The 23119-nt window shown below is 34.9% G+C and overlaps 1 protein-coding gene across 3 annotated transcripts in view; it reads left to right on the forward strand.

Annotated features, from left to right (window-relative positions):
- Positions 1 to 23119, forward strand: part of ING3 (inhibitor of growth family member 3) — a 28991-nt gene that overhangs the window by 4002 nt on the left and 1870 nt on the right. Inside the window, exons 4-12 of one of the 3 annotated variants that reach the window (XM_035020993.1) lie at positions 1525 to 1625; positions 3426 to 3491; positions 13866 to 13962; positions 15549 to 15620; positions 16681 to 16800; positions 17078 to 17235; positions 17796 to 17989; positions 19323 to 19515; positions 22645 to 22683. In XM_035020993.1, the coding sequence (XP_034876884.1) occupies positions 1525 to 1625; positions 3426 to 3491; positions 13866 to 13962; positions 15549 to 15620; positions 16681 to 16800; positions 17078 to 17235; positions 17796 to 17989; positions 19323 to 19515; positions 22645 to 22683 (1040 nt within the window). Of the gene's footprint in view, positions 1 to 1524; positions 1626 to 3425; positions 3492 to 6894; positions 8119 to 13865; positions 13963 to 15548; positions 15621 to 16680; positions 16801 to 17077; positions 17236 to 17795; positions 17990 to 19322; positions 19516 to 22644; positions 22684 to 23119 lie in introns of those variants that run through there. The other 2 variants (XR_004682083.1, XM_035020995.1) reach the window with 2 other exon arrangements.

Here is a 23119-nt window from a genome sequence, read left to right on the forward strand (position 1 = left end):
AAAATGAAAATCATCTGAGGATTTAAAATAACACAGTTAAATTAGAATTTATAGTATCTGATACAAAGTAGAAATTCAATAAAGGGTAACTGTTATTTTATTCTCCTTCATTATCATTACAAATTTTAAATTCTCTTGTGATTTGTACTTAGATTATATAAATGAGAGGTTTTATAAACTTACATTTTATAATAATTAGAATTTTGTAAAGTTAATAGGTACTATGGATTAATAAAAGAGACTTCTTTGTAAAATAAGTTAGAAATTGCTTATTTAAACAAAGGAAAATTTTTTAAAAATTAACTGTAAGACTTCTTAGAGTCTTTAAAAACCTATTATATTATTGCCGTGAAAAATCTCCGAAAGGTTTTCCCTCACTTACATAGCAACAGAATCACTTTTTTTTTTTTTTAACTTTTCCTTTTATAGCAGACATGGAATGAGATGACTATTCTTGGCACACACTTAGGGAAAAACTTACCTAGAATAAATAATATAGTGTGTAAGTGAACAAATGATGTACCTTCTACTGTCAGTCATTATACGAGATGATGGGGTGCTAAATGCCATATAGTGAGAGGTTAAAATCTTTTTTTACTTATTAAAAGAAATGTGAGGATTATCTAGTAGTACTCTTTTTTTTTTTTTTACTTTTTTTTTTTAATTCTTATGTTAATCCCCATACATTACATCATTAGTTTTAGATGAAGTGTTCCATGATTCATTGTTTGTGCATAACACCCAGTGCTCCATGCAGAATGTGCTCTCCTCAATACCCACCACCAGGCTAACCCATCCTCCCACCCCCCTCCCCTTTAGAACCCTCAGTTTGTTTTTCAGAGTCCATCGTCTCTCATGGTTCATCTACCCCTCCGATTTCCCCCGCTTCATTCTTCCCCTCCCACTACCTTCTTTTTTTTTTTTTTCTTAACATATATTGCATTATTTGTTTCAGAGGTACAGATCTGAGATTCAACAGTCTTGCACAATTCACAGCGCTTACCAGAGCACATACCCTCCCCAGTGTCTATCACCCAGTCACCCCATCCCTCCCACCCCACCCCCCACTCCAGCAACCCTCAGTTTGTTTCCTGCGATTAAGAATTCCTCATATCAGTGAGGTCATATGATACATGTCTTTCTCTGTTTGACTTATTTCATCTAGTAGTACTCTTAATAAGAAATTGTGCTTTGGTACATTTGGCTGATTTAATACCATTAGCTTTTGACCCAAAGGCTGTACTATTGAAATACTATGGTATAGAACCTATATATGTTGTTGACTACTTTGACTACTGGAAAAATTTTGACATAACAACAAATATAAATTGTCAGAGAAAATTGTAACTTTTTTTTTAACTAGAGTAATTAAAGCATTTACATAATCAAAGCATGACATATTTAAGTTATTGGCCAAGTGAAAGAGTGTATGTTGTCAGATATTTTCTTTCCCCAAATCAAAGCATGTATATTTAGTGTATGAATTTGGTCATCTAAATATGAAATGTTTTTATTATGTCATAGATGCAATGGATCAACTAGAACAAAGAGTCAGTGAATTCTTTATGAATGCAAAGAAAAATAAACCGGAGTGGAGAGAAGAACAAATGGCATCCATCAAAAAAGTATGTTCAACACTCTGGATGATCTATCAGTAAATATTGGGGTCCTCTGAGAAAGATATTTTAAAATGAAATTGTTTTCTGGATATCAAAATGAGGGAAAGTTATCAGTGGCTCTTTAGGATTTAAATAATTTGTTGTGTTTTAGAGCTTCAGATGTAGGAATTTTTAATCATTTTGGTAATTTAAAATTTGTTTCAAAAATTATCAACTTTTATTAGAGAATTACAGAATCATAAAAAAAGTCCATTTTTTTCTTTTATTTTATTCTGGTTACAGCTAATTAAGGTTGCCTTGTCTTCACAGATATTACATTGTCTTCCAATTTTGGCCACAAACTGGGGTGAGAATTAGCTGACCTTGAAGCATATTTTACATATTGCTAGGTACCTAAGTTGGTAGAATCACAGAAGAACACAATCTTAAGTGTTGAAAGGATCACAAAAAGTCTTTTAGTTTAAAACTATAAATCTGTATATGAATGGAGCCTAGAAATACAGAATTCCTTGAATTTTGATTAGTCTTATAGTACTTACAGGTCTCTTCCAGATTAGAATGAGTATCAGATCTCTTCCCAAGGTTTGCTTTAAATGTATAACCTAGTGTATTTGGGATACATTGGAAGAACTACATAAAAGACCTGGGTTTGGTTGTGACTGCCATTTTTCTGTGTGACATTGGACAAGTTCTTTAATATCTCTGAGTAATAATGGCTCCCTCATCCCCAGCCTTCATAGAATTGTTCAAAAATCAGCTGAGAAAGAAATTTGAAACTCAGATTTAGAGAATTTTTTCTTTATTTTGCCACATGGGGGGAAGCACATAATTGGTCCTGGCTTGGAAGAGGCCTGGTGTATATGAGTACAGATAGCATCTCTGTGCAGGTGACCCTTGAACAACACGGGTTTGTACTCTATGGGTCCACTTACATGTGGATTTTTTTGATAAATACAGTATAGTACTATAAATGTATTTTCTCAATAACGTTTTTTTCTCTAGCTTACTTAATTGTAAGAATAAGGACATAATACACAAAATACACATTAATCTGCTGTTTATGTTATCAGTGAAGGATTCCAGTCAACAGTTGGCTGTTAGTAGTTCAGCTTTTAGTCAGAAGCTTATATATGGATTTTCAGCCACATGGGGGACACACTGTTCAAGGGTCAGCTCTGCAACCCAAAGTCAGTCTTCATTCCTTTAACCTATTAAGTTTTTGGTGTAGTACAGCTTGTCTATCTTAACAGTCTAGTTCTCCATGTAAATTGATAGAATCATGTTTTTGTTCTTAAATGATTTGCTTTATACTGAGGAGAAATCTAAAGTATAGATTGAATTGTATGAATTAATCCCTAACTTAAAATGAGAGTTCCAGAACAATTGGAAAATAAGGACATACAGGCCAGAATCTTTTCAGTAGTTATACTTTGGTTAAAAAGTTTTAAAAATGGGGAGAGCGAATGTTCTTTATAAATTAAATAAATTGTAACATTTTCTTTGAATGAAAAAGAACTATTCATGAGTTCACATAACTTTTACTAGTTTAGAGGCTAGACTTGGACTGGTATTTAATTTTGCTTATATCTTTTTTAGGAATGCTGAACATCTTCCTTTAATTCTTGGCCATTGTACATAATTTCTAATCCTACCCCATCCCCATCCTATCCTTAACTGGGTTTTTATTGCTAATGTAGGATGACTGACATTGAGTATAAGGTATGATAATAAAAATGCAGTTATATGTGCTGAATACACATTTTTAAATTATTAATTTATTCTTGAAATGAAAATGTTTTTATTCAGGATTACTATAAAGCTTTGGAAGATGCAGATGAGAAGGTACAATTGGCAAATCAGATATATGACTTGGTAAGTAAAATTAATGTGCATACTATGCCATAAGTACTTAAATTATGGATTATGTTTTAAGTTTTGTTGGCTTAAATGTTAATAGGAAGAATAGACTAAATTTGAAGTATTGCTTTCTTGATCCCATTTCATTTGAGGTTTCAGTGTCTATTTTTTGGTTTCTTTGTGGAGAAGAGTCAGAGTCCACAGTTTTAGTCAACAGTTAAAAACCTTACGTTTTAGCCAAATTTACATTGTTAGATTTTAGCTGATGTTAGACTTTTTTTTTTTTTAACAAGAATTGGTGTTTAAATTTATTTTACTAATCCTTATCTTAAGGTAGTATATTTACTTACCTGATAAATCATCTTGAGATTGTTTCTGTGGTAAAATACACATAAGATTACTGTTTTGACAAGACTTCTTGGTTGCCTAATTAAATGAAGAAGAGCATCATTTGAGTCCGTATTAAGAGATAGTACTCAACTATCTATAAAGTGATGTCAAATAGATAGCACTCACCAACTGGCTCAGGTGGCAAAAATGGGAAACACTTGATTAAACTTTAAAAAAATGTTCTTTTTTGCTGTAGTAGTACTTGAAAAAGATTGAAATCACTGTAAGACAGAGGCAGTATTTCTCAGAGTGGTATAATTATGATGCTCTCTTTTATGTAAAGGATCTTCTAAACTATATACTTTAGGAAATACTCATTTCTGGTTCTGCCTCAAAGCAAGTTAAAGCTAAAAACAAATGGACACTTATGGCCAACTTTAGCATATAGATTTCATATCTATTTTTGTAATGTTATCTGGATACAGTCTCATTACTGAACAAGTATATATAAATATAAATGTTATTGGTAAGACACAAGATAAAAGATACATACCACATATGGTGTACATTGTAAATGCTTATAGAAAACTAGAAAACATTTGTCATGTGATGCCATAGGAAATGTTTCCTTGTTCTCATATAGTGGAAATTTTTAATGGCTATAATAACCTAGGCTCTTTTGTTCATGCAGTGATTTTGAAACAATTTGATAAAAGATAAAATGCCTTTAGAAAGGCAGAGTAAACTATAGCTTGATTTACTATGGAATTGGAAAGAAAAGTTCTTAATTGTTTTGGTCTTGAATTATGTCTATAAACACAGAAAAAGACATTTATATTTGAATCCAAGAGAAATTTGTTTAGTAACATTGCTCCTCATATTTAATGAGTATATATGTCAGTCTTTATTTAGAGACTACCTGCTTTTTAAATCTTATAGCTGTTTGGCTATGCTCTTTGTTCATATTTTGTTATTTTAGTACTTTTTTATACATTTAAAAAATTTCAATGTATATCATACATTTAGAAAAATATGTATAATATAAGTATGTTCTTTCTAAATATGTGTGGATTTTTGGTATGTATCTATCCATTATTTATGAACCACACTGTTTATTCACTCTTGTGCTTTGTATAATGGAGTTTTATTTGCATATAACGGAGGAACAAAATGAAAATACTGTAAATGGCTTCTGTTCTCAAGGTGTTGGTAAATTAGTTGGGAAGACACGCCCACAAACTAAAGTGAAGAGCCTGTATAGAAACATGTAATAAAGATTAATGCAGTTAAATATTAAGTATCTGGTAAAAAACTGAACTAACTCATGTTGAGTATTGTTAATTTCTTAGAGGATATGAGATGAGTTTTGAACAGAATTTATTCAGAAGCTCTGGGGCCTGGATTAGGTGTTGTATTGAGGGGAAAGCAGTTCACTCGGAGATATGGATAAACACAGAATGAAAATAAAACTTAGTAAATTCTTTGAGGGGGATAGATTTTTTTAGGCTAGGGAGTGAGGTAGTAGAAGGTGATGTAATGAATTGAACGAAATGTAATAAAAAGCAAGTGTCCATAATGGATCCATACAGACATGAGTTCAGCCATTTCACTGCCAGCAGGACTTTGGATAAGTTACTTAATCCCAAAACCTTAGTTTTCTTATCTATTAAATAGCAATATTAATGTGTGACTTACAGGAGGATGTGTACACATGTCTATAAAATGATCTTAGCTTGTGAGAGCACCACACGGTGGATGCGCACTTCTTCCTTCAAGGTTCTCTCCATCTTCTCTAAGTGGAATTTTTCATTTTCTTAGAGCACTGCTTCACTTTCAGCTCTTCCAAGTGGCACCCAGTTTCTTCCCCATTCCCCCATTAATTTCCAGGATGGCCTTTTGTCTTTCCTCTACTCTTCCTCCTTCCTTCCTCCCTCCCTCTCCCATTCCTTCCTCTGTCCTCCCTCTCCCCTTTTTTTTTTTTTGTGACTTTTCTTTTCCTCTCCCTCCTTCTGTTCCTTCCTCTTTTAGCACTCCATATTAAATTGCTATTTCAGGTGATCATGACATCCTTAATATAAAAATCCATTCTTTTTTGAGACTTAATCGTCTATATTGTCCTCCCATCTTTGTGACCCTCTGCTTTCTCTGTGGATATCACTCATAATGAGGTTACTGTTCCTCAGGGCACTGTCTTTGACCTGCATTGTTTTTTACTGTATTCAGGTGATCTCACTCAGTGGTAACTCCCTTCCCTTCTTCTACCCAACTCCAGAGGCCAGGAAGACCAAATGCCACATGGTGAAGAACTGTTCTGTCAAATGCCAGTTTTCCCCCCTGCCCCACACACAACCCAAGCTGTGAAACATTTCTCCATTAATTATCCGGGTGTTCTCTTAGTTTTAGGAATTATACATTAATGATTCCTCAAGCTCAGGCTTCTCTTCTGAGCCTATTCATCTTAACTGAGAATTCTCAGGCCCCGGAACTCAGTGTATTAATATTAAGATTTAACTCTTAGTCTCCTCCTTTCCTTCTCTCACAGGAACCACTGATCTTCCAGTGATTCACATTGGGATATTGAAAGTCATCCTCGTCTCCTCCTTGTCCCTAGCCTCCCCACATTTAGTTAATCAACACATCTTGTTCATTTTATCTTCTAAATATCTCTCATTACCCCTTCCTCTTCACTTCTGCAGTGTGCCACAGTTCAAGAACTTTTTTAAAAAACCTGACTGACATGCTTTTCCTTCAGTCTTTGCTTGGGAAACTTTCTTCATTTTTCATAATCCTGCATGTGCAGTCTCTTTACTAAAATCACCTTAATAATCTTGATATTCATGTCATTTATATCTAGGAGAAGAGATTTGATCACTTAGAAAAGTCACACAAGAATGATTTACAATGGGTGATCCTAATGTGGACTCCGATATTATGAAAAAAAAAAAAAAAAGAATGATTTAAACAAAGGATTTATTTTCCTCTCATATAAAGTATCTGTTGGAGGAGGTAGATCAGGGCTCGTATGACAACCCTGACATCATCAGTGTCCCGGGCTGCTTCTAATCTGCTCCTCCTCTTTTTTGAACAGGTAGAAGAAGAATTGCAGTAAGGGATTACTCAAATGGCATATTTTGCAGTTCCTTTAAAGAGTCTTTCTGGAAATCTTACCTACTGACTTCTGCTTAGGCTTGGCTCCCTGCAGCTGCTTCTTGAAATGTTGCTTAACAGGGCACATTGCCACCCCAGGGGTGTGGGGGTCTGTCAGTAACGAAGGAGGCTATTGAGTAGGTACTTAGCACTTAGTGCCTTACCCTACCCCTCAACAGAATCATACCAGCTTCCAAATTGTTGTTATCTCCATGATTTTATTATTATTTGAATTAAATGGTAATTATTTATTTACCTTTTGCTTATATGTTTGTCTCCCCTACTATAAATGTCAAGAACTATTTTTTTTTTTTTTTTTTTAGATTTTAGTGTCTTCAGACTCTATGGTAGTTATTTCTCAGTAAATATTTGTTCAACAAAATCGCCTGAATAGGTTAGTAGAAAAGAAAAGGCATTACATGATTCCCAAGTTATGAGTCTTAGGGATAGTTTAGTGGTGTCCTTCTTTATGTGAGATATTGTAGTTGAGTGACATTTTCTCAAAAGATTAAATAGAGTCACATTTTAGTATGCTAAGATTGACTTGGTTTTGATGGACAAACAAGGGTAGGCTACAGTGCAAATAGCCCCTTCTCTTCAAGGTATGACTTTAAACCAAGAGAAGTGAAAGTAATGTAATTCAAATTAGTTTAGTTTCCTTTAGAATCACTTTAGGAGACCAAACAATCCTATAATCTATGTCTTTGCTCAGATCTTTTCAGTATCCCTCTCTTTAAATTGTTCTCCATTTTTTTAGTTTCTTCAGTTTAGATAGATTTCTTTCTTTGATACATAAGCTCATTTTGGAAGTTCTAAAACAGGCTGTATAGATGTGCCTTCAGCAAAAGGGGCATTTTTTAAAATATTAAGACTTATTGTGAGGCACATGTTTTATTTAAATACCTTTTTTATTTAAATACTTTGCACTTTATAATTACAAAATATTTTTTGGCTATTTTCAGTTCCTTTGCTTTTAAAGAGATTCCTTTTAAATTATGAAAACATTTAGTAAACACTATTAGACCTTACTATCCAAAGTAATAACCGTATTATTTTCATAAAATAAAAAATATTAGATTTCCTAACCAGGGCCCTTGAGGGTATGTGAGATTCTTAATCATTCTGTACACTTAGAGCCTGGCCCAATAGATAGTTGAGCAGTGAACAGAAGGACAAAAAAGACTTTCGAGGTGATCCAGTCCAGTGTTTCCCAGACCTTAATACTTACATCCCACCTTCAAGGTTTTTAGATTATCCATATCATCTGTACATCTATTTACTAAGTAAACTTTTAAATGAAATTTATTTAAGAGGAAAATTTATTTATTAATCTGATGCTATTAACATAAATGAAAAACTGGTATTACTTATCACAAATAAGTAATTATAAAATGTTAAAAAACAACGTACAGCCTCCATGGAATGCTTGTGCTTTGTGCGCTGCACCACATTGCAGGGTGGCTTGTGGTATTTGAACACTTTATGCTGAAGGGTAAGAAATTTACTTTCGCAAGTAATTGCAGTTGAGCATAAGGGAATTAATTGCCTTGTTCATAGGGAGGTTACTAAATGGATTTACCATCTCATATTAGTTATATTCCCCAAAATATCAACAGTAAATATCCAAGTGAAAGTCTTTATAAATAGGAAAGAGGAATTAAATTCCTATAACATTTAACTTTTGAGAGCTTAGAAAGCTAAGTGCTTCAAAAGTGAGTGGGTGCGAAGTAGTGTAAATGTATAACTACGGTAATTTTTAATCATAGATAATTTATCCAATAGACAGTGGTACTTCTATTTATATACTTCTACATAGTGGGAGAGTGTAACTTTTCATTCATTCAGCAAATATTCTAGAGCTCCAGCAATAGCAGTCTCTGCTGCTAAGTGGGCAGTAATGACACAGAGAAGCAATGAATATAAGCAACTATTAAGTAAAGATTTGTTTAGATTTTGATAAGTGCTATGAAGAAAAGAAATGTTGCGGAGAGAGGGATAAAGAAGGAATTACTAGGGGAGGCTGTTAAGAATGTAGTCAGCAGGAGTGGTGTAGTCTCAGGAGGTGACATTTGAGGAGGTACTTGGAAAATGAGAAAGAGCCCGCCATGGGAAGAGAGCATCAGGAAGAACATTTCAGGAAGATGATGGACCAAGTGCCACGTCTGAGGTGGAAGAGTGCTTGGAGGGTTGAAGCAGAGAAGAGGCCAGTGTGGTTGGTGTATAGTAAGGAAGGAGAAAGGTGGTGCTGAGAAGGAGCCAGGCAGGAACCACCACATGCAGGGTCTTCTAAGCCCATGGAAACAGTGTTTTTTCTTCTGAAAGGAGTAGGAGGCCATCTTAAACAGAGGAGTGAGGTATACCTTAGAGGAAATTGTCTGTATGCCTTTGCTTAAACATTGTGTTGTTACGGTAATTTCAAGTAAGCATGTATTATTTTTACAGATTTTTTTTTTTTAAAGATTTTATTTATTTATTTGAGAGAGAGACTGAGAGAGAGAGCATGAGAGGGGGGAGGGTCGAGAGGGTCAGAGGGAGAAGCAGACTCCCTGCCGAGCAGGGAGCCCGATGCGGGACTCGATCCAGGGACTCCAGGATCATGACCTGAGCCGAAGGCAGTCGCTTAACCAACTGAGCCACCCAGGCGCCCTATTTTTACAGATTTCAATGTACAGTAATTTAGTATATAATTATGTTTGATTTTGCCCCTCAGTGTTTTACATAGCGTGGTATTTCATTGTATTATTTTTATTGAAATACTTTACTTTTAAAATCAGTCGTACACTTTTTATACCTATGACTAGTATGGTACAGATTACTTCATTTATTAAGGAAAGAAACCAGACTGCATAAATATCCACAAATGAAGAGATTGTGGTGGAATTACGGGTTCAGTAGAACAAACTGAAAATTTATTTCAGTAGTTGTTTTAGTGGAAATGAGCAACAAAAAAAAGGCTATCCTGTTAAAATAATTTCCTTCTAGAATCCTGATACTCATAGTCATTAAACACTTATTTGTGTTTCTCAGCCAGATGTCACTGTCATCAGGCTGTATTAGATTACAATACCTAATAAAGTTGATTTATGTATACTCTGATAAAATTTGAGCTTTTAGTTAATGCTTGAATGATTTTAGCAGTCTCTTACACTGCTTAGTACCCTTGAACTTGCTTCTTTTTTATATCCTGGCCTATACCTGAGATGATTATATTTCAGGTATACATTTTACCTATAAATTTGAGAATTCTTCATCTGATACTCTGATTAAAGAAATATATTATGTAAGTTTGACCTTTTGACTTGTCTCCTATCCTTATTGTCTTTTAGGAAGATTAGATGTAGTTTATATGCTAAGGCCTCAAATGTTTGATTCAGCCTAAAGGTGGATCAAATTTTCACCTATTATAATTCAGAGATGTGAAGAATCATTTTCATGATTTATCAGAGAAATAATTTGCCATCATGGTTGCTTTTTCTTCTCCAGTTTACCCTCTTTATTCACTATTACCAGATCTTTTCACAGTTAGAAATTTATCTCTCATTGCCATTGATTTCACCTTAGAACTTTATAAAATAACTTGTGCTCATTCTGAAAGGGCAAGCTAGACATTTAAATTTTAGAATTTGATGGTATTGGAAGCCATCAATCATGTAGAAACTTTCCGAAAAGCTGTATTTAGTTCAGTTTGGGTCCACCAGTGTGACACATGTTAAAATTTGAAAATTGGAGACCAGAAGTCAAAAGGGAAAGAATAAAGGATTACAACTCTATGCTAAAATGTTAAAATATGAGGATTTTTTTGTTTCATGCGGAGGACGCATGAAGTGTGACTTACTTATCTTTGTGATCATCAAGATGTTAACAAATAATGTTGACAGAATTTCCTTTGGCTCTGAAGAGGTCAGAAAAAAAGAGAATTGATTTAGAATTAAAGCAGTTATATTTGGGGTTATGAGATATGATTTGGGTCTGTAGAATAAGGAAGCTTTTGTGGTTGGTATTTATTGACATTAAGTGGGGAACAAATCAATAATTAGACTCTGTGGTCAGCCTTGTGCTAGGAATCTGTGGTTAATGGAAAATCTCTCTCAATTGGAGTAGTACCCTCTCTACGACGATAAATCAGTCTCACGAGGTGTGTGTGGAGGAGTAGGGCAATGTAGGTTTTTGCTCTGCCTGATACCTGCGGGGCCATTATGGCAATCTGCCAGAATAGGTGCTTCCCCCATTCAGAATCCTGGGGGCGGAGGAGGTGCGCTCTGCGGGTTTCAGGCAAGTCCAGCTGAGCTCTTGCTATGGCTGTTTAATACTGTTGAAGTACTCTGCTGCTTCATAGCTTGAGTTAAAACATGTGGTCAGCTTTCTAAGTTCTGATTTGAGTCAGTACAGTAGCAGTGACTCTAAGAAAAACAGTTCTCATCGCCTAATAATTGCTTCTAATATTCATCAGTTCGTCATCTTTTTTTTGCCTATCCAGAGGTAAGAATGACTAGAAGCTGTCTTACAAAGCTGCCTACCACAGTGTGGTTTAGGCTTTTTTTGTTTATTTTAATTATGTATTTGTTTTTAGAACTATTAAGTCTTTGGATTCCATTCCTTTTTCTGAGCTGCTAGTGTTGGAAATTCCATTATTATTTTCCATGCTCTCATGTGTAATAACCCTTATCGGTACTGCCTTTAATATACTGAAGCAGTTCTTCAGTGCAGGGGTGGAAGGAGTTAGGGGAGGGTACTGATGTCTTCATCTCACTCTGACTCCATCCTCCTGACCAAGATTCTAACACTCTGCCTGTCTATACTGTATATAACTGTTACAGGCCACACCATACTTTGCTTTTTCTTTTTTCTCTGGGAATCTTGTTTGTCTTCCTGTCTCTATTCATTCTTTAATTGTTATTTTTTCTTTCCATATATTTGAAAACAATACATTCTTCACCCTCTACCTCATTTACCTCCTTTGTGTCTGCCACAGCCCATGGTTATATATGTATTTTTTTATGTACTACTTCTAACTCTTTTCCAACTGTTGCTTATTTGCTATGTCTAGGGTATATATATTTAAAAACATTTATTATGTTAAAAAGCTCACATAAATCTTAATTTGTCAGCCAAATTGTAATCCTATGAAAGCAGGGATCCTCCCTCATTTTTCATGTATTTTCCATTTAACCCAATGCCAAGCACAACTCTCAATATTGCAGGTAATAAAGGTGGTGGAATGTTTTCATTGCATTAAGGGGTCTTGGAATTTAAATATGAGTATTTTTTCTGACTTCCCTTGAGATTAAATTTTGACAACGTAAGAGATATTCTTGAATAACTGAGGTCTGTGTTCACACTTTATTATTGGAAGGGAGGTTCCATTAAAGGATGCTCAATTACCTGCATGTTCTTTGAATAGGAGCATTTGTCCATAATACGTGCCTCTATAGGATTTTAAATATTGTAATACGCACTCTGCCAAGCTCTGAAAAATAAGTTGTGTGTGAAGATGGACAGAAAATTGGGTTTTAAATTATTGAAAAATCACTAACCAGTACCCCACTGGGTGCTGTTAATATACAAAATATAAATAACAAGAAAACATTCTTACTTTTCTATTTGAATTATATTATTCTGAGCTAAAAACCAGGTGGCTGCTGCATGAAGTTAGAGGGCAATGTTAGGTATAAATGGTGAAGAACAATTTCTTACAACTAGATCAGATTTAAATCCCTTTTCCATAATGCATTAGCTATTGCCTTTGGGCATATTACTTAACCCTTCTGAGCCTTAGTTTCTTCACTTATGAAATGGAGACAGTAATAACCTATATCAAAAGATTAGAGCAAGGGCTAGAAAAGATAGAAGAGCATCTAATGCACCAAGCACATTATATGGCATCTAACACACACAAATTGCCGTTTGCTACTTTTTTCTTTAGGTACTACTTCTCTCCTTCAATTTAGGTACACATTATTTCATTCTTACTTAATTTTTTTTTGCTTTCATGATGTATCATAGACACTTTGATATTTGTAAGAAAGTCCCTCTTAATTATTTAACAATGATCCACTGGGAATCTAGAGTTTGAAAAAAGATGTCAATAATATAGCAATATTTTTCAAAAAAATTGTTTTCTTTGTTTCACTTCGAAGTGGTAAATTTGAAAAAGTATTGAAAAAATATTTACTATAAACCTTAAAAAATTAAGACTTGTTGCTAGTTTGAGGTATTATATAATTTTCTGAAATCAGTCAAGAGATCTCTAGTTGAATGAGAAAATAAAATTTACCACCTTCAGCAGGGCGGTAGTATTAGCAATAAAACCATTTAAACCAGGCTCTTTGGGGAATGGAGTTTTCCAGCTAAAAACCGCTTTTGTTTCAACCCTCTACATAAATGTTTACAAGTATAATGGTTTACTTTTCTGCCTTAGAGAAATTTATGTATAGAATATAGTAGCCTCTTTGTTTATAGACTAAGGATCTTTCATTCTTCATTCTAAGTAACAGTTACAGTATGGCAGTGTGGTGGATAGCCTTATTATAAGTAGGAGGAGATTAGGTTGAAAGTAATCCCAGGGTATACTATAAAAAGTTACCAACCCTCCTGCACTTCCTCCCCCCCCCCCCCCCCCCCGCAGTTCCCAAGTATCAGTTTTGTTTAGTTTCACATCTCACTTCTTCTGAATGTTTTCTAACAAATTGTGATTCTGGTTTCTTAAAACTTCAAATTTATTAAGGGAGACTTGAGAGATTATTTCATCTAGCACCCTCATTTCATAGATTAAAATACTGAGGTGTAGGTTAATTGACTTGCTCAAGGATACTAAGCAGAGGCACTAAAAGAAATATTTAGTTTTCCTCATTAAACTGACACTTTAATAGTGTCCCAAATTTTGGTGGTTATCTTTGATCTTCTTTGAAACAGGTAGATCGACACTTGAGAAAGCTGGATCAGGAACTGGCTAAGTTTAAAATGGAGCTGGAAGCTGATAATGCTGGAATTACAGAAATATTAGAGAGGCGTAAGTAAAATTTACAGTTTTCCATCAATGTTGGACAGTCCATGTGCAAATCACGGAGGAGACGCTTGTCCCACGGAGACTTCTCAGATCCTGCGCTTCTGTGGATGGTGGCAACTGGGTCGGACAGCGTGGACTCTAGCAGCTAGAACTGTCTGGGTTATGGATACGGAGAGAGATGATACGGGATATCGTACACTCACTCTTTATTAAAATCACATGTTAAGTCATTCCATTTTTTCATATGTGTATATGTTAGTAAGATGAGTGGTGAGAACGAAGACTGAAAGAAATATAACCATCTAGAAACAAGTTAACCATCTGTCACTAAATGTATTGACTTTGCACTGCCTGCTGGATGCACTTAAACTCTGAGCAAGGCTGTTATTTTTTCTTCCTAAGAACTGCCTTAAGGCTTTTCCTCAACTGTGTTAATAAGAAAGCTTTTAGTTGATTCCAAAGCATTTCCTCTTTTTCTCAAAGAAGTAAACTTTTTCTTATCAGTAAGAAGCCATTTTAATATTTCTTTGTAAGGTTCTACTTGATCTCCTGCTATAATTTACCTTTATTCTTTTTTTTTTTTCCTTGATGCATTTCTTCAGCAAGAACATGTACTTGTTTCTACATACTGATGAAAAATTTCTTTATGGCGTTAGATTATGTGTATATTTACACACTCCCTAGGATAGGGGAACAACCTAGTCATGAATCCATCTTGGTTGGTATCCACAGTTGCATTTTTGTATTCAAAAGTAGATCTATCACTTCAGATGATAATCTAATTTATTTGTGATACTTTTATTCCAAGGAAACCCTATCTGAGATTAGTAAGTATTTTGAAACAAAATGTTCTATAGCTACTCTAATTTTTTTTTGAAATGCTAATAATAACTGTGAATAACATAATTCATGCCTATTCAGTACTGCAGGAAGGTTAATGAAGCATCCTCTGTAAGGACACAGACACACAAAACTAAATGAAATCAAGTTATAAAATCTGCTCCACCCTATGCCCTGCCATAATTTCATCTCAAGGGATCAAGATAAACCCAGAAAACTTCTTCAAAAGTATTTTAATGCTTGGCGGTAGAGATTCTGTGCCTAACTTCTTTTAGGAAGTCTTTACTATCATATATTATTTTAATGATCAAAGAATTTTCTTTCATAAAGTGATGTCCCATCCACCTGATACTTTAGGATCTCACATAGAAAGATCTTCAACCCAGTATAACTAGTTTGAGTTTTTCAGATCTTATCGGTAATGGACTTATAATATCCATTCATCCACTTATGTGGTACCCGCTGTCCTGAATTCCCCAAATAGACATTGACATGCCTTGAGCTGTTTTGTACTTAAGGTGAACAGTAAGGAGTGGATTACATATTATTTAGAGAGAGGATGAAATTGGCTCAGGGTGAAATTGGCAGTGGTGATTCTCTAACGTGTTTGACTAGAATGATACAGGCGTATGCATTAGGGCTTGCCAGTCCTCTGCTAGGTGAGGGTACAGAGTGCCTGTACTTGATTGACCTGTAAAGTTCTGCGTTGACATTGAATGGAGATGTATCTCTGTGCATTTCTTTTTTAGGGTCTTTGGAATTAGATACTCCTTCACAGCCAGTGAACAATCATCATGCTCATTCACATACTCCAGTGGAAAGTAAGTTTGGTTTAGGGCAGCTAAAATTTTCAGTACAATTAAAAATTCATTATATTACCTGTATATTCTTTTTAATTAGCTCCATACAACCAACTGAGGAAAAAAAAATATCCTTCCCTTCCTTTTATTTTGTGAGATCTACTTTTTCCTTACAGTTCCTGGTAAATTTACCTTCATCATTTGGGAAAAGTGTATTTGATTTGGGAGTAGAGTGTTTGCTTTTCCTGGAATACATTGAGGACAAATGTATGGTATTAATAGCAGCATATACTTCCTACATACAGACACCTGATTCTCTCTAGAGAGTGTTATAACTCAAGCCAAATGATAAACTACATGATGGTGGGCTCTTTGTTTTTTATCTCCTTGCTTTTCCTGTGCTTAGCCTACTGTTTGGCATGTAAGAAGGCCTCAGATGGTTGGTAGGTTGGTGAGTAAATGAATGCTTGGTTGGGTGTTAGCCAGCTAGAAGACTGTATCAGTGTAATTTGTGACAGATCACTTTGATATGAAAGAAGGGTTGATTGAAAACTATTCAAAATTGTAGATAATGTTTTGAAAACAAAATTCTTCTCATGTTATATGTGAAATCATGGTGCATCATGGGTTATCTGTAGTACTTTGCTACTGAAGTTTTTTTTTTAATGTGTGGGAAGGCTCCTCTTTTTTTTTTTTTTTTTAAAGATTTTATTTATTTATTTGAGAGAGAGAAAGAGAGAGAGAGAGCACATGAGAGGGGGGAGGGTCAGAGGGAGAAGCAGACCCCCTGCTGAGCAAGGAGCCCGATATGGGACTCGATCCCGGGACTCCAGGATCATGACCTGAGCCGAAGGCAGTCGCTTAACCAACTGAGCCACCCAGGCGCCCGGGAAGGCTCCTCTTAACAAAACAGGTGACACGGAGAGTTCTGCTTGTCCTGTCCTCCAGGAAAACATACTGTTCTGTATTCCATGAAGAACTCAGAACATAACTGTACTTGTTTATAACTGAATGGAAGTATTATATCTTGTCCATAGTCCTCTAAAGTTTAAAAACACAAAAATTCTTTATTTATATTCAGAAAGGAAATATAATCCGACTTCTCACCATACAACAACAGATCATATTCCTGAAAAGAAGTTTAAATCTGAAGCTCTTCTATCTACGCTTACATCAGATGCCTCTAAGGAAAATACACTAGGTAAGTTTATTATCTTAAATAGGAGTGTTTGCTTTTTGTTTGTGTTAAAGAAAGGGCAAATGAAAGTGTTCAGGATTAACGAATCATACAGATTTTTTACTTGGTTAAAGTCCACATGTGGGGAAAGAAAAAAAGGAAAAATGGGACATGAAAATTTTATAGTCACATGAAAATGTTAAATTTAATGATTATATCTGTACTGGGAAATAATGTATTTTAAGCTCACTAACATTATGTTCTCTCCAACCATTTTTATGTCTTCTTTAATTCTACATAGGATGTCGAAATAATAATTCTACAGCCTCTTCCAACAATGCTTACAATGTGAATTCCTCCCAACCTCTGGCATCCTACAATATCGGCTCGTTATCTTCAGGAACTGGTGCAGGGGCCATTACCATGGCCGCCGCTCAAGCAGTTCAAGCCACAGCTCAGGTAAGAAGGAAAAGGTTTGGAAATAGCAGGTACATTTTGTCTGAATTGTGGGCAAACTCCAGTAGAAACAGGAGTTCTTTTACACTGTATAGTTTCATTTTTAAATCATGGTTTTATGATATCTGACATTTTCTTTGATGGAACTTATGTGCATTCGTTTGCCTGATTGATCATGAAAAGTAACAAATGGATTCGTGCAAGCTCACGCAGATCCCCTCACACAGTGATGGCTCGTGATGTGCATGGTGTTGACAGTGAGCCACACACCTGCGAGGACAGTACTTCGTCCTCCCTCCTGGTGCCTCACAACTCACTCCACCCTACGTTTGTTCACTGCTGTACAGTTTATATTCCAAATTAAGTTACCAATTCTGTAGCTCCTCCCTGTGTAAAAACTGATTTCAAATCTTTACATAAAACAGCTTAAATTACAGTGATGAAATTAATGGTTTAAACAAAATAATATTGGGTAAACCAACATAATACCGTAACTAGTAGGACTGAATAAGAAAAGCTGCATATATACGCCTATTAATATTATCCATGAATGTCTGTTGAAGATGAAAGAGGGACGAAGAACATCAAGTCTGAAAGCCAGTTATGAAGCGTTTAAGAATAATGACTTTCAGCTGGGAAAAGAATTTTCAATGCCCAGAGAAGCGGCTGGCTATTCATCATCTTCAGCACTCATGACTACATTAACACAGAACGCCAGTTCATCAGCAGCCGACTCACGCAGTGGGAGAAAGAGCAAGTAAGTTGCATTGGTACAGTAGCCCCGTACTTTTACTAAGTATGCCCTGTACCAGTCTACTTGGCATCCAGCTGGGCTTGGATATACGAAACAGGTAGGTATAATGGATCAGGGTGAACTTTGGGGAGGCAGGAAGGCATGACATTTTCATTCACACTGCCATACTTTGGAGGAGTAACATCTTTAAAAGGTGTTAAAAGTCTTTAATCTTTCTAGAGTCTTAAATTGGGTATAAATGACTTCTGTTTACTTTCTTTTGTTCATTAAGATAAGCCATTTTATGGAGCTTTTTTCCTTTATAACCTCTTATTTGTCATGTGGTTCAATGTAAATTAATGTATAAAATACAAATTTTATCCTGGGAAATTTTTTTTTAAATAAAACTCTTCATTTTTATTAAAAGTAAATTGTCTTAATTCTTGGTATTATGCCCCAAAAATTGAAATTATGAAACTACCCCTAGATTTTGTATATGAGACTCTTAGGATGATTGTCTGCATTATCTTAAATATGAAAATTTAACAGCATCTAGTACCATCTATTTCAGGTATCTGCATTTGCTAGATATTCAGACACAATAAAAGCTCAAATGGTAGACCAGAATAGATTACCTAATAATTGCATCATAATTTATTTTTAAATGTATTGTATTTCCTGTGAGTAAATCTCTTAAGGAATGATCAATCTAGAATTATCACAAAAGTGCTAGATATCTTAAAAAGTAATTCCTCTTAGTGACCCAAATTTATTATAACTGCTGATAATAAATTTCCCTATTTTTAAAATATAATTAGCATATAAATATTAGTAAATTACTTGTGAATTTTAACACTGTTTCCTGTCTTACACAGGTAAGTATTCACATGTTGATTGATGGTCATGATCATTTTCATCAACTTCTCTTGTGTATTTGTATTTTAGATTTTGATGAAGAGTATTCAGTTTGCTTAGAAATACAAAGAATGTCTGGCAGGAAGCCATAACCAGTACTAATTCTTAAAACTATTACCTGTAACTTAAGTCAATGTTAAGTAGTAACAGTTTAAAAAATTATCGTTAAAACATAGTTTGAAAGAAACTTTTTGAATATCTTTATTCTCCAGAAAACAAATAAACAAAACTCTCAAACAAAAATAAACTGTTATGAAAAAAGTTGCTCTTTGTTGCTCTTAAGAGTTGTGCCTTTAAATCTGTGTATCAGGTTATTTTAACTTCATGTTAAACGTTAATTTACACGTTTAATGTCATTTCATTTCATACCACTAATTTAGTAGTTACTCTCCCGTAACTTCTTCTGGATGCTGAGCAAATAAAACTGATGCTGTTTTTTCAGAAACAACAACAAATCTTCAAGTCAGCAGTCATCATCTTCGTCCTCCTCCTCTTCCTTGTCATCATGTTCTTCTTCATCAACCGTCGTACAAGAAATCTCTCAACAAACAACAGTAGTACCAGAGTCTGATTCAAACAGTCAGGTCGATTGGACTTATGACCCAAATGAACCACGATACTGCATTTGCAATCAGGTAAAAGTCTGATATGTCTATACAAGCATAGTCTGAATAAAATAGAAAACAGAGAGTGATTTCATTTTTTAACGTGCTCTTTTTTCTCCAGTTAAAATTCTTTTGCTTTCTTCTATAATTTTCTTCTGCTTCTTATAAAATCACATTTGCTGAAAATACAAAGAGTATAAAGGAATGTGTAAATCACCCATAATCTCAACCCTCGGAAATAACCTATAATTAGACATTTTGATTTATCACTACTGTATACCCCACATGCATGTTGTCTTAGTCTGCTCAGGCTGCCATGACAAAATACCACAGACTAGGTGGTTCAAACAGCAGAACTCTATTTTCTCACAGTTCTGGAGGCTAGGCAGTCCAGTATGAAAGTGCTGACTGATCCATTCCTGGTGAGGACTCTTTTCCTTGCTGGCAGAGGGCCCCCTTCATGCTGTGTCCTCACATGGTGAAGAGAGCTCTGGTGTCTCTTCTTATAAAGGCACCGACCCTATTGAAAGAAGATTCCACCTCTGTGGCCTCATTTAGCCTTTATCATCTCACAGACCCTATCTCCAAATATAGTCACAGTGGGGGGTAGGGCTACAACACAGAAATTTGGGGGAGAGGTGCAAACATTCAGTCTCTTACACCTGTGTACACACAGATGCACACGTGTGTGTGTGTATGTATGTGTGTGAATTTGATGAGTTGGATCACAGTATATGTAACACGTTTTCACAAAGTCATGTGTACTGAACATCATTTTTCTTAATTTTTTTAAATCTTCTCACAGTTGTGTGTTATACTGTGTGTAACTTTTTAAACCAATATTTAGCTATAGGTTTTTTTAGTGGTTTTAATTTTTTTGAGATTACAAATAACATTATGGTAGGCGTTTTTTATGTAACCCATTTTATACATCTAATTTCTAAGATAATCTTTTAGAAATAAAATTAAGTTAAAATATTTGTTGCAGACTACCAAATTACCTTCTGAAGTTCATTAGCAAAATCTGATGAGCATGCCTGTTTCCTAAACCCTGTCCAGCACTGGATACTATTTTGTCTTGAAAACCCTATACCAATCTGATAGTTTTATATCACACAATCATTTCAGTTTATGTTAGTAGTAAAATTGGATGCTTTTTTGGCTATTTTTATTTTTTCTTTTATGAATTAACTCATTGGTGTTGGCCAATTTTTCAATCATTTTTGTCAGGTACATTATAAATACTTTGCTTGGTTTAGGTTTTTTTGTTTTGTTTTTAATTCTGAAATTCCAGTTTTATGGAGTAATGACTGTCAGTCTTTTTCTTTATGAAGTCAGCTGTGGGGTATATGCTTACCTCCTTGCCTTTTCCCCATATAAATGCATCTTGCATTTTTTTCCCATTTGCAAATGGCTTTGTCTAGCTCTTGATATACTTCAGTTTCTTCACGTTTAAATCTTTAATCCATCTGCAAAAAAAAAAAAAAACAACTTAATCCATCTGCAGTTTATTGTGTTTAATGGTGTAAGTTGGCAATGGAATTTTTGAGAATTTGCCATTTATTTTTTTTAATTTTATTTTATTACGTTATGTTAATCACTGTACAATACTTTATTAGTTTTTGATGTGGTGATCCACGATTCATTGTTTTCGTGTAACACCCAGTGCTCCATGCAGTACCTGCCCTCCTTAATAACCATCACCAGGCTAACCCATCCCCCCACCCCGCTCCCCTCTAAAACCCTGTTTGTTTCTCAGGGTCCACAGTCTCTCATGGTTCATCTCTCCCTCTGATTTCCCCCGCTTCATTTTTCCCTTCCTTCTCCTAATGTCCTCCATGCTATTCCTTATGTTCCACAAATAAGTGAAACCATATGATAATTGACTTTCTCTGCTTGACTTATTTCACTTAGCATAATCTCCTCCAGGCCCATCCTTGTTCCTGTAAAAGTTGGGTATTCATCCTTTCTGATGGCTGAGTAATATTCCATTGTATATATAGACCACATCTTTAGCCATTCATCTGTTGAAGGGCATCTTGGCTCTTTCTTCAGTTTGGCTATTGTGGACATTGCTGCTAAGAATTTGCCATTTAAAAGTTTGTTAGGTTTTCTCCTGTCACCTGACAAACATTTTTTTTTTAAAGATTTTATTCATCCATTTGACAGAGAGACACAGAGAGAGGGAACACAAGCAGGGGGAGTGGGAGAGGGAGAGGCAGGCTTCCTGCTGAGCAGAGAGCTGGACGCGGGGCTCGATCCCAGGACCCTGGGATCATGACCTGAGCTGAAGGCAGACGCTTAATGACTGAGCCACCCAGGTGCCCCTGACAAACATTTTTTAATATTAGTTATTAAGAAAGTTCTATAAAGATTCTGGCAGTAAAAGTAGATTACCTACAAAAGAACAAAATCAGATTCACCCTAGGTTTCCCATCTATAACACCAAAAACTAGCTGATGAAATACATCTGTAGAGCTTTGAGGGAAAAATCTGAGTGCCCCGCCCCCCAAATTTTTAACCACAGAAGTTGTTCGTGTGTATAGAACCATATACAGATAATGCTCACTCATGCAGAGAATCAGGTAGTATACTATCTAGTTATAATTCTGACTGAAACATTTCTCAGTCCATTGAGAACTTAAATTAATTCAGGGATTACAAAGTTGTATTATAAAGTGCTGGTGATGAACAGCAAAAAGAAAAATGAGAAAGGGCAGGTAGTAAATTGATTATAAGTTTAGAAGTTTCAACTGTTGACTGCAAAAATATAAATGACCCAACATGACCCAAGAAATGTCATGTACATTATAAATACTTTGCTTGTAAAGCAAAGTAAAAGAAAAAGTAAAAACCTTAAGTACCCAAAAAAGAAACTTAAAGTCTTTACAAAAGAAACCACCCACAAAGGTAATTTGTCAAGGTTCTTTCAGATTTTCAAAGGGCGCATAATTTCTGTGTATTTGCCTCGGTGCCCCTGCCCAAAAATATCTTTTAGTAAAAAGCTATAAATCTTTATAAACTATTAAAAAACTATGTACCTTATTTCTTAATGCAATTGTATATTCACCTCTGTTTTCTAACAGTATCATCAACAATTTGGATTTAGGTGCTTATCGTATAGTCATAATAAAAAATATTTACTTTTATTTTAACTAGGTATCCTATGGCGAGATGGTGGGCTGTGATAACCAAGATGTAAGTATTAAATTTTTCTATTTAGGAATGAAAAAAATCACAGATTATTATTACTTGAACATTCTTCTTATTTACGGTGTCTCTCAGTCTAAGAAAATAGGTCTGCAGTTACATTAACTATATTATATTAATGCTAGAATATTTCTCTCCAAAACAGGGTAGTGTCACTTCATGTGTTCCCAGTTTAACTCTCTTAAAGCTAGTTTTATGGTTTCATGTGCACATTATAAATCTCAAAAGGTGTTATGTTGTATGAAAATTAGAAACATCCTCCACCTTCTTTGCTAAATAATACTGTGTTTACTAGAATCCAGTTCACTTGTCACGGTGAAAAACCAGCATTTTTTTTTTTTTTTAAAGATTTTATTTATTTATTTGACAGAGAGGGACACAGTGAGAGAGGGAACACAAGCAGGGGGAGCAGGAGAGGGAGAAG

The sequence above is a fragment of the Mirounga leonina genome, unplaced genomic scaffold (genome assembly GCF_011800145.1).
Source record: "Mirounga leonina isolate KUSES-001 unplaced genomic scaffold, KU_Mleo_1.0 Mir_174, whole genome shotgun sequence".
Classification (NCBI taxonomy): domain Eukaryota; kingdom Metazoa; phylum Chordata; class Mammalia; order Carnivora; family Phocidae; genus Mirounga; species Mirounga leonina.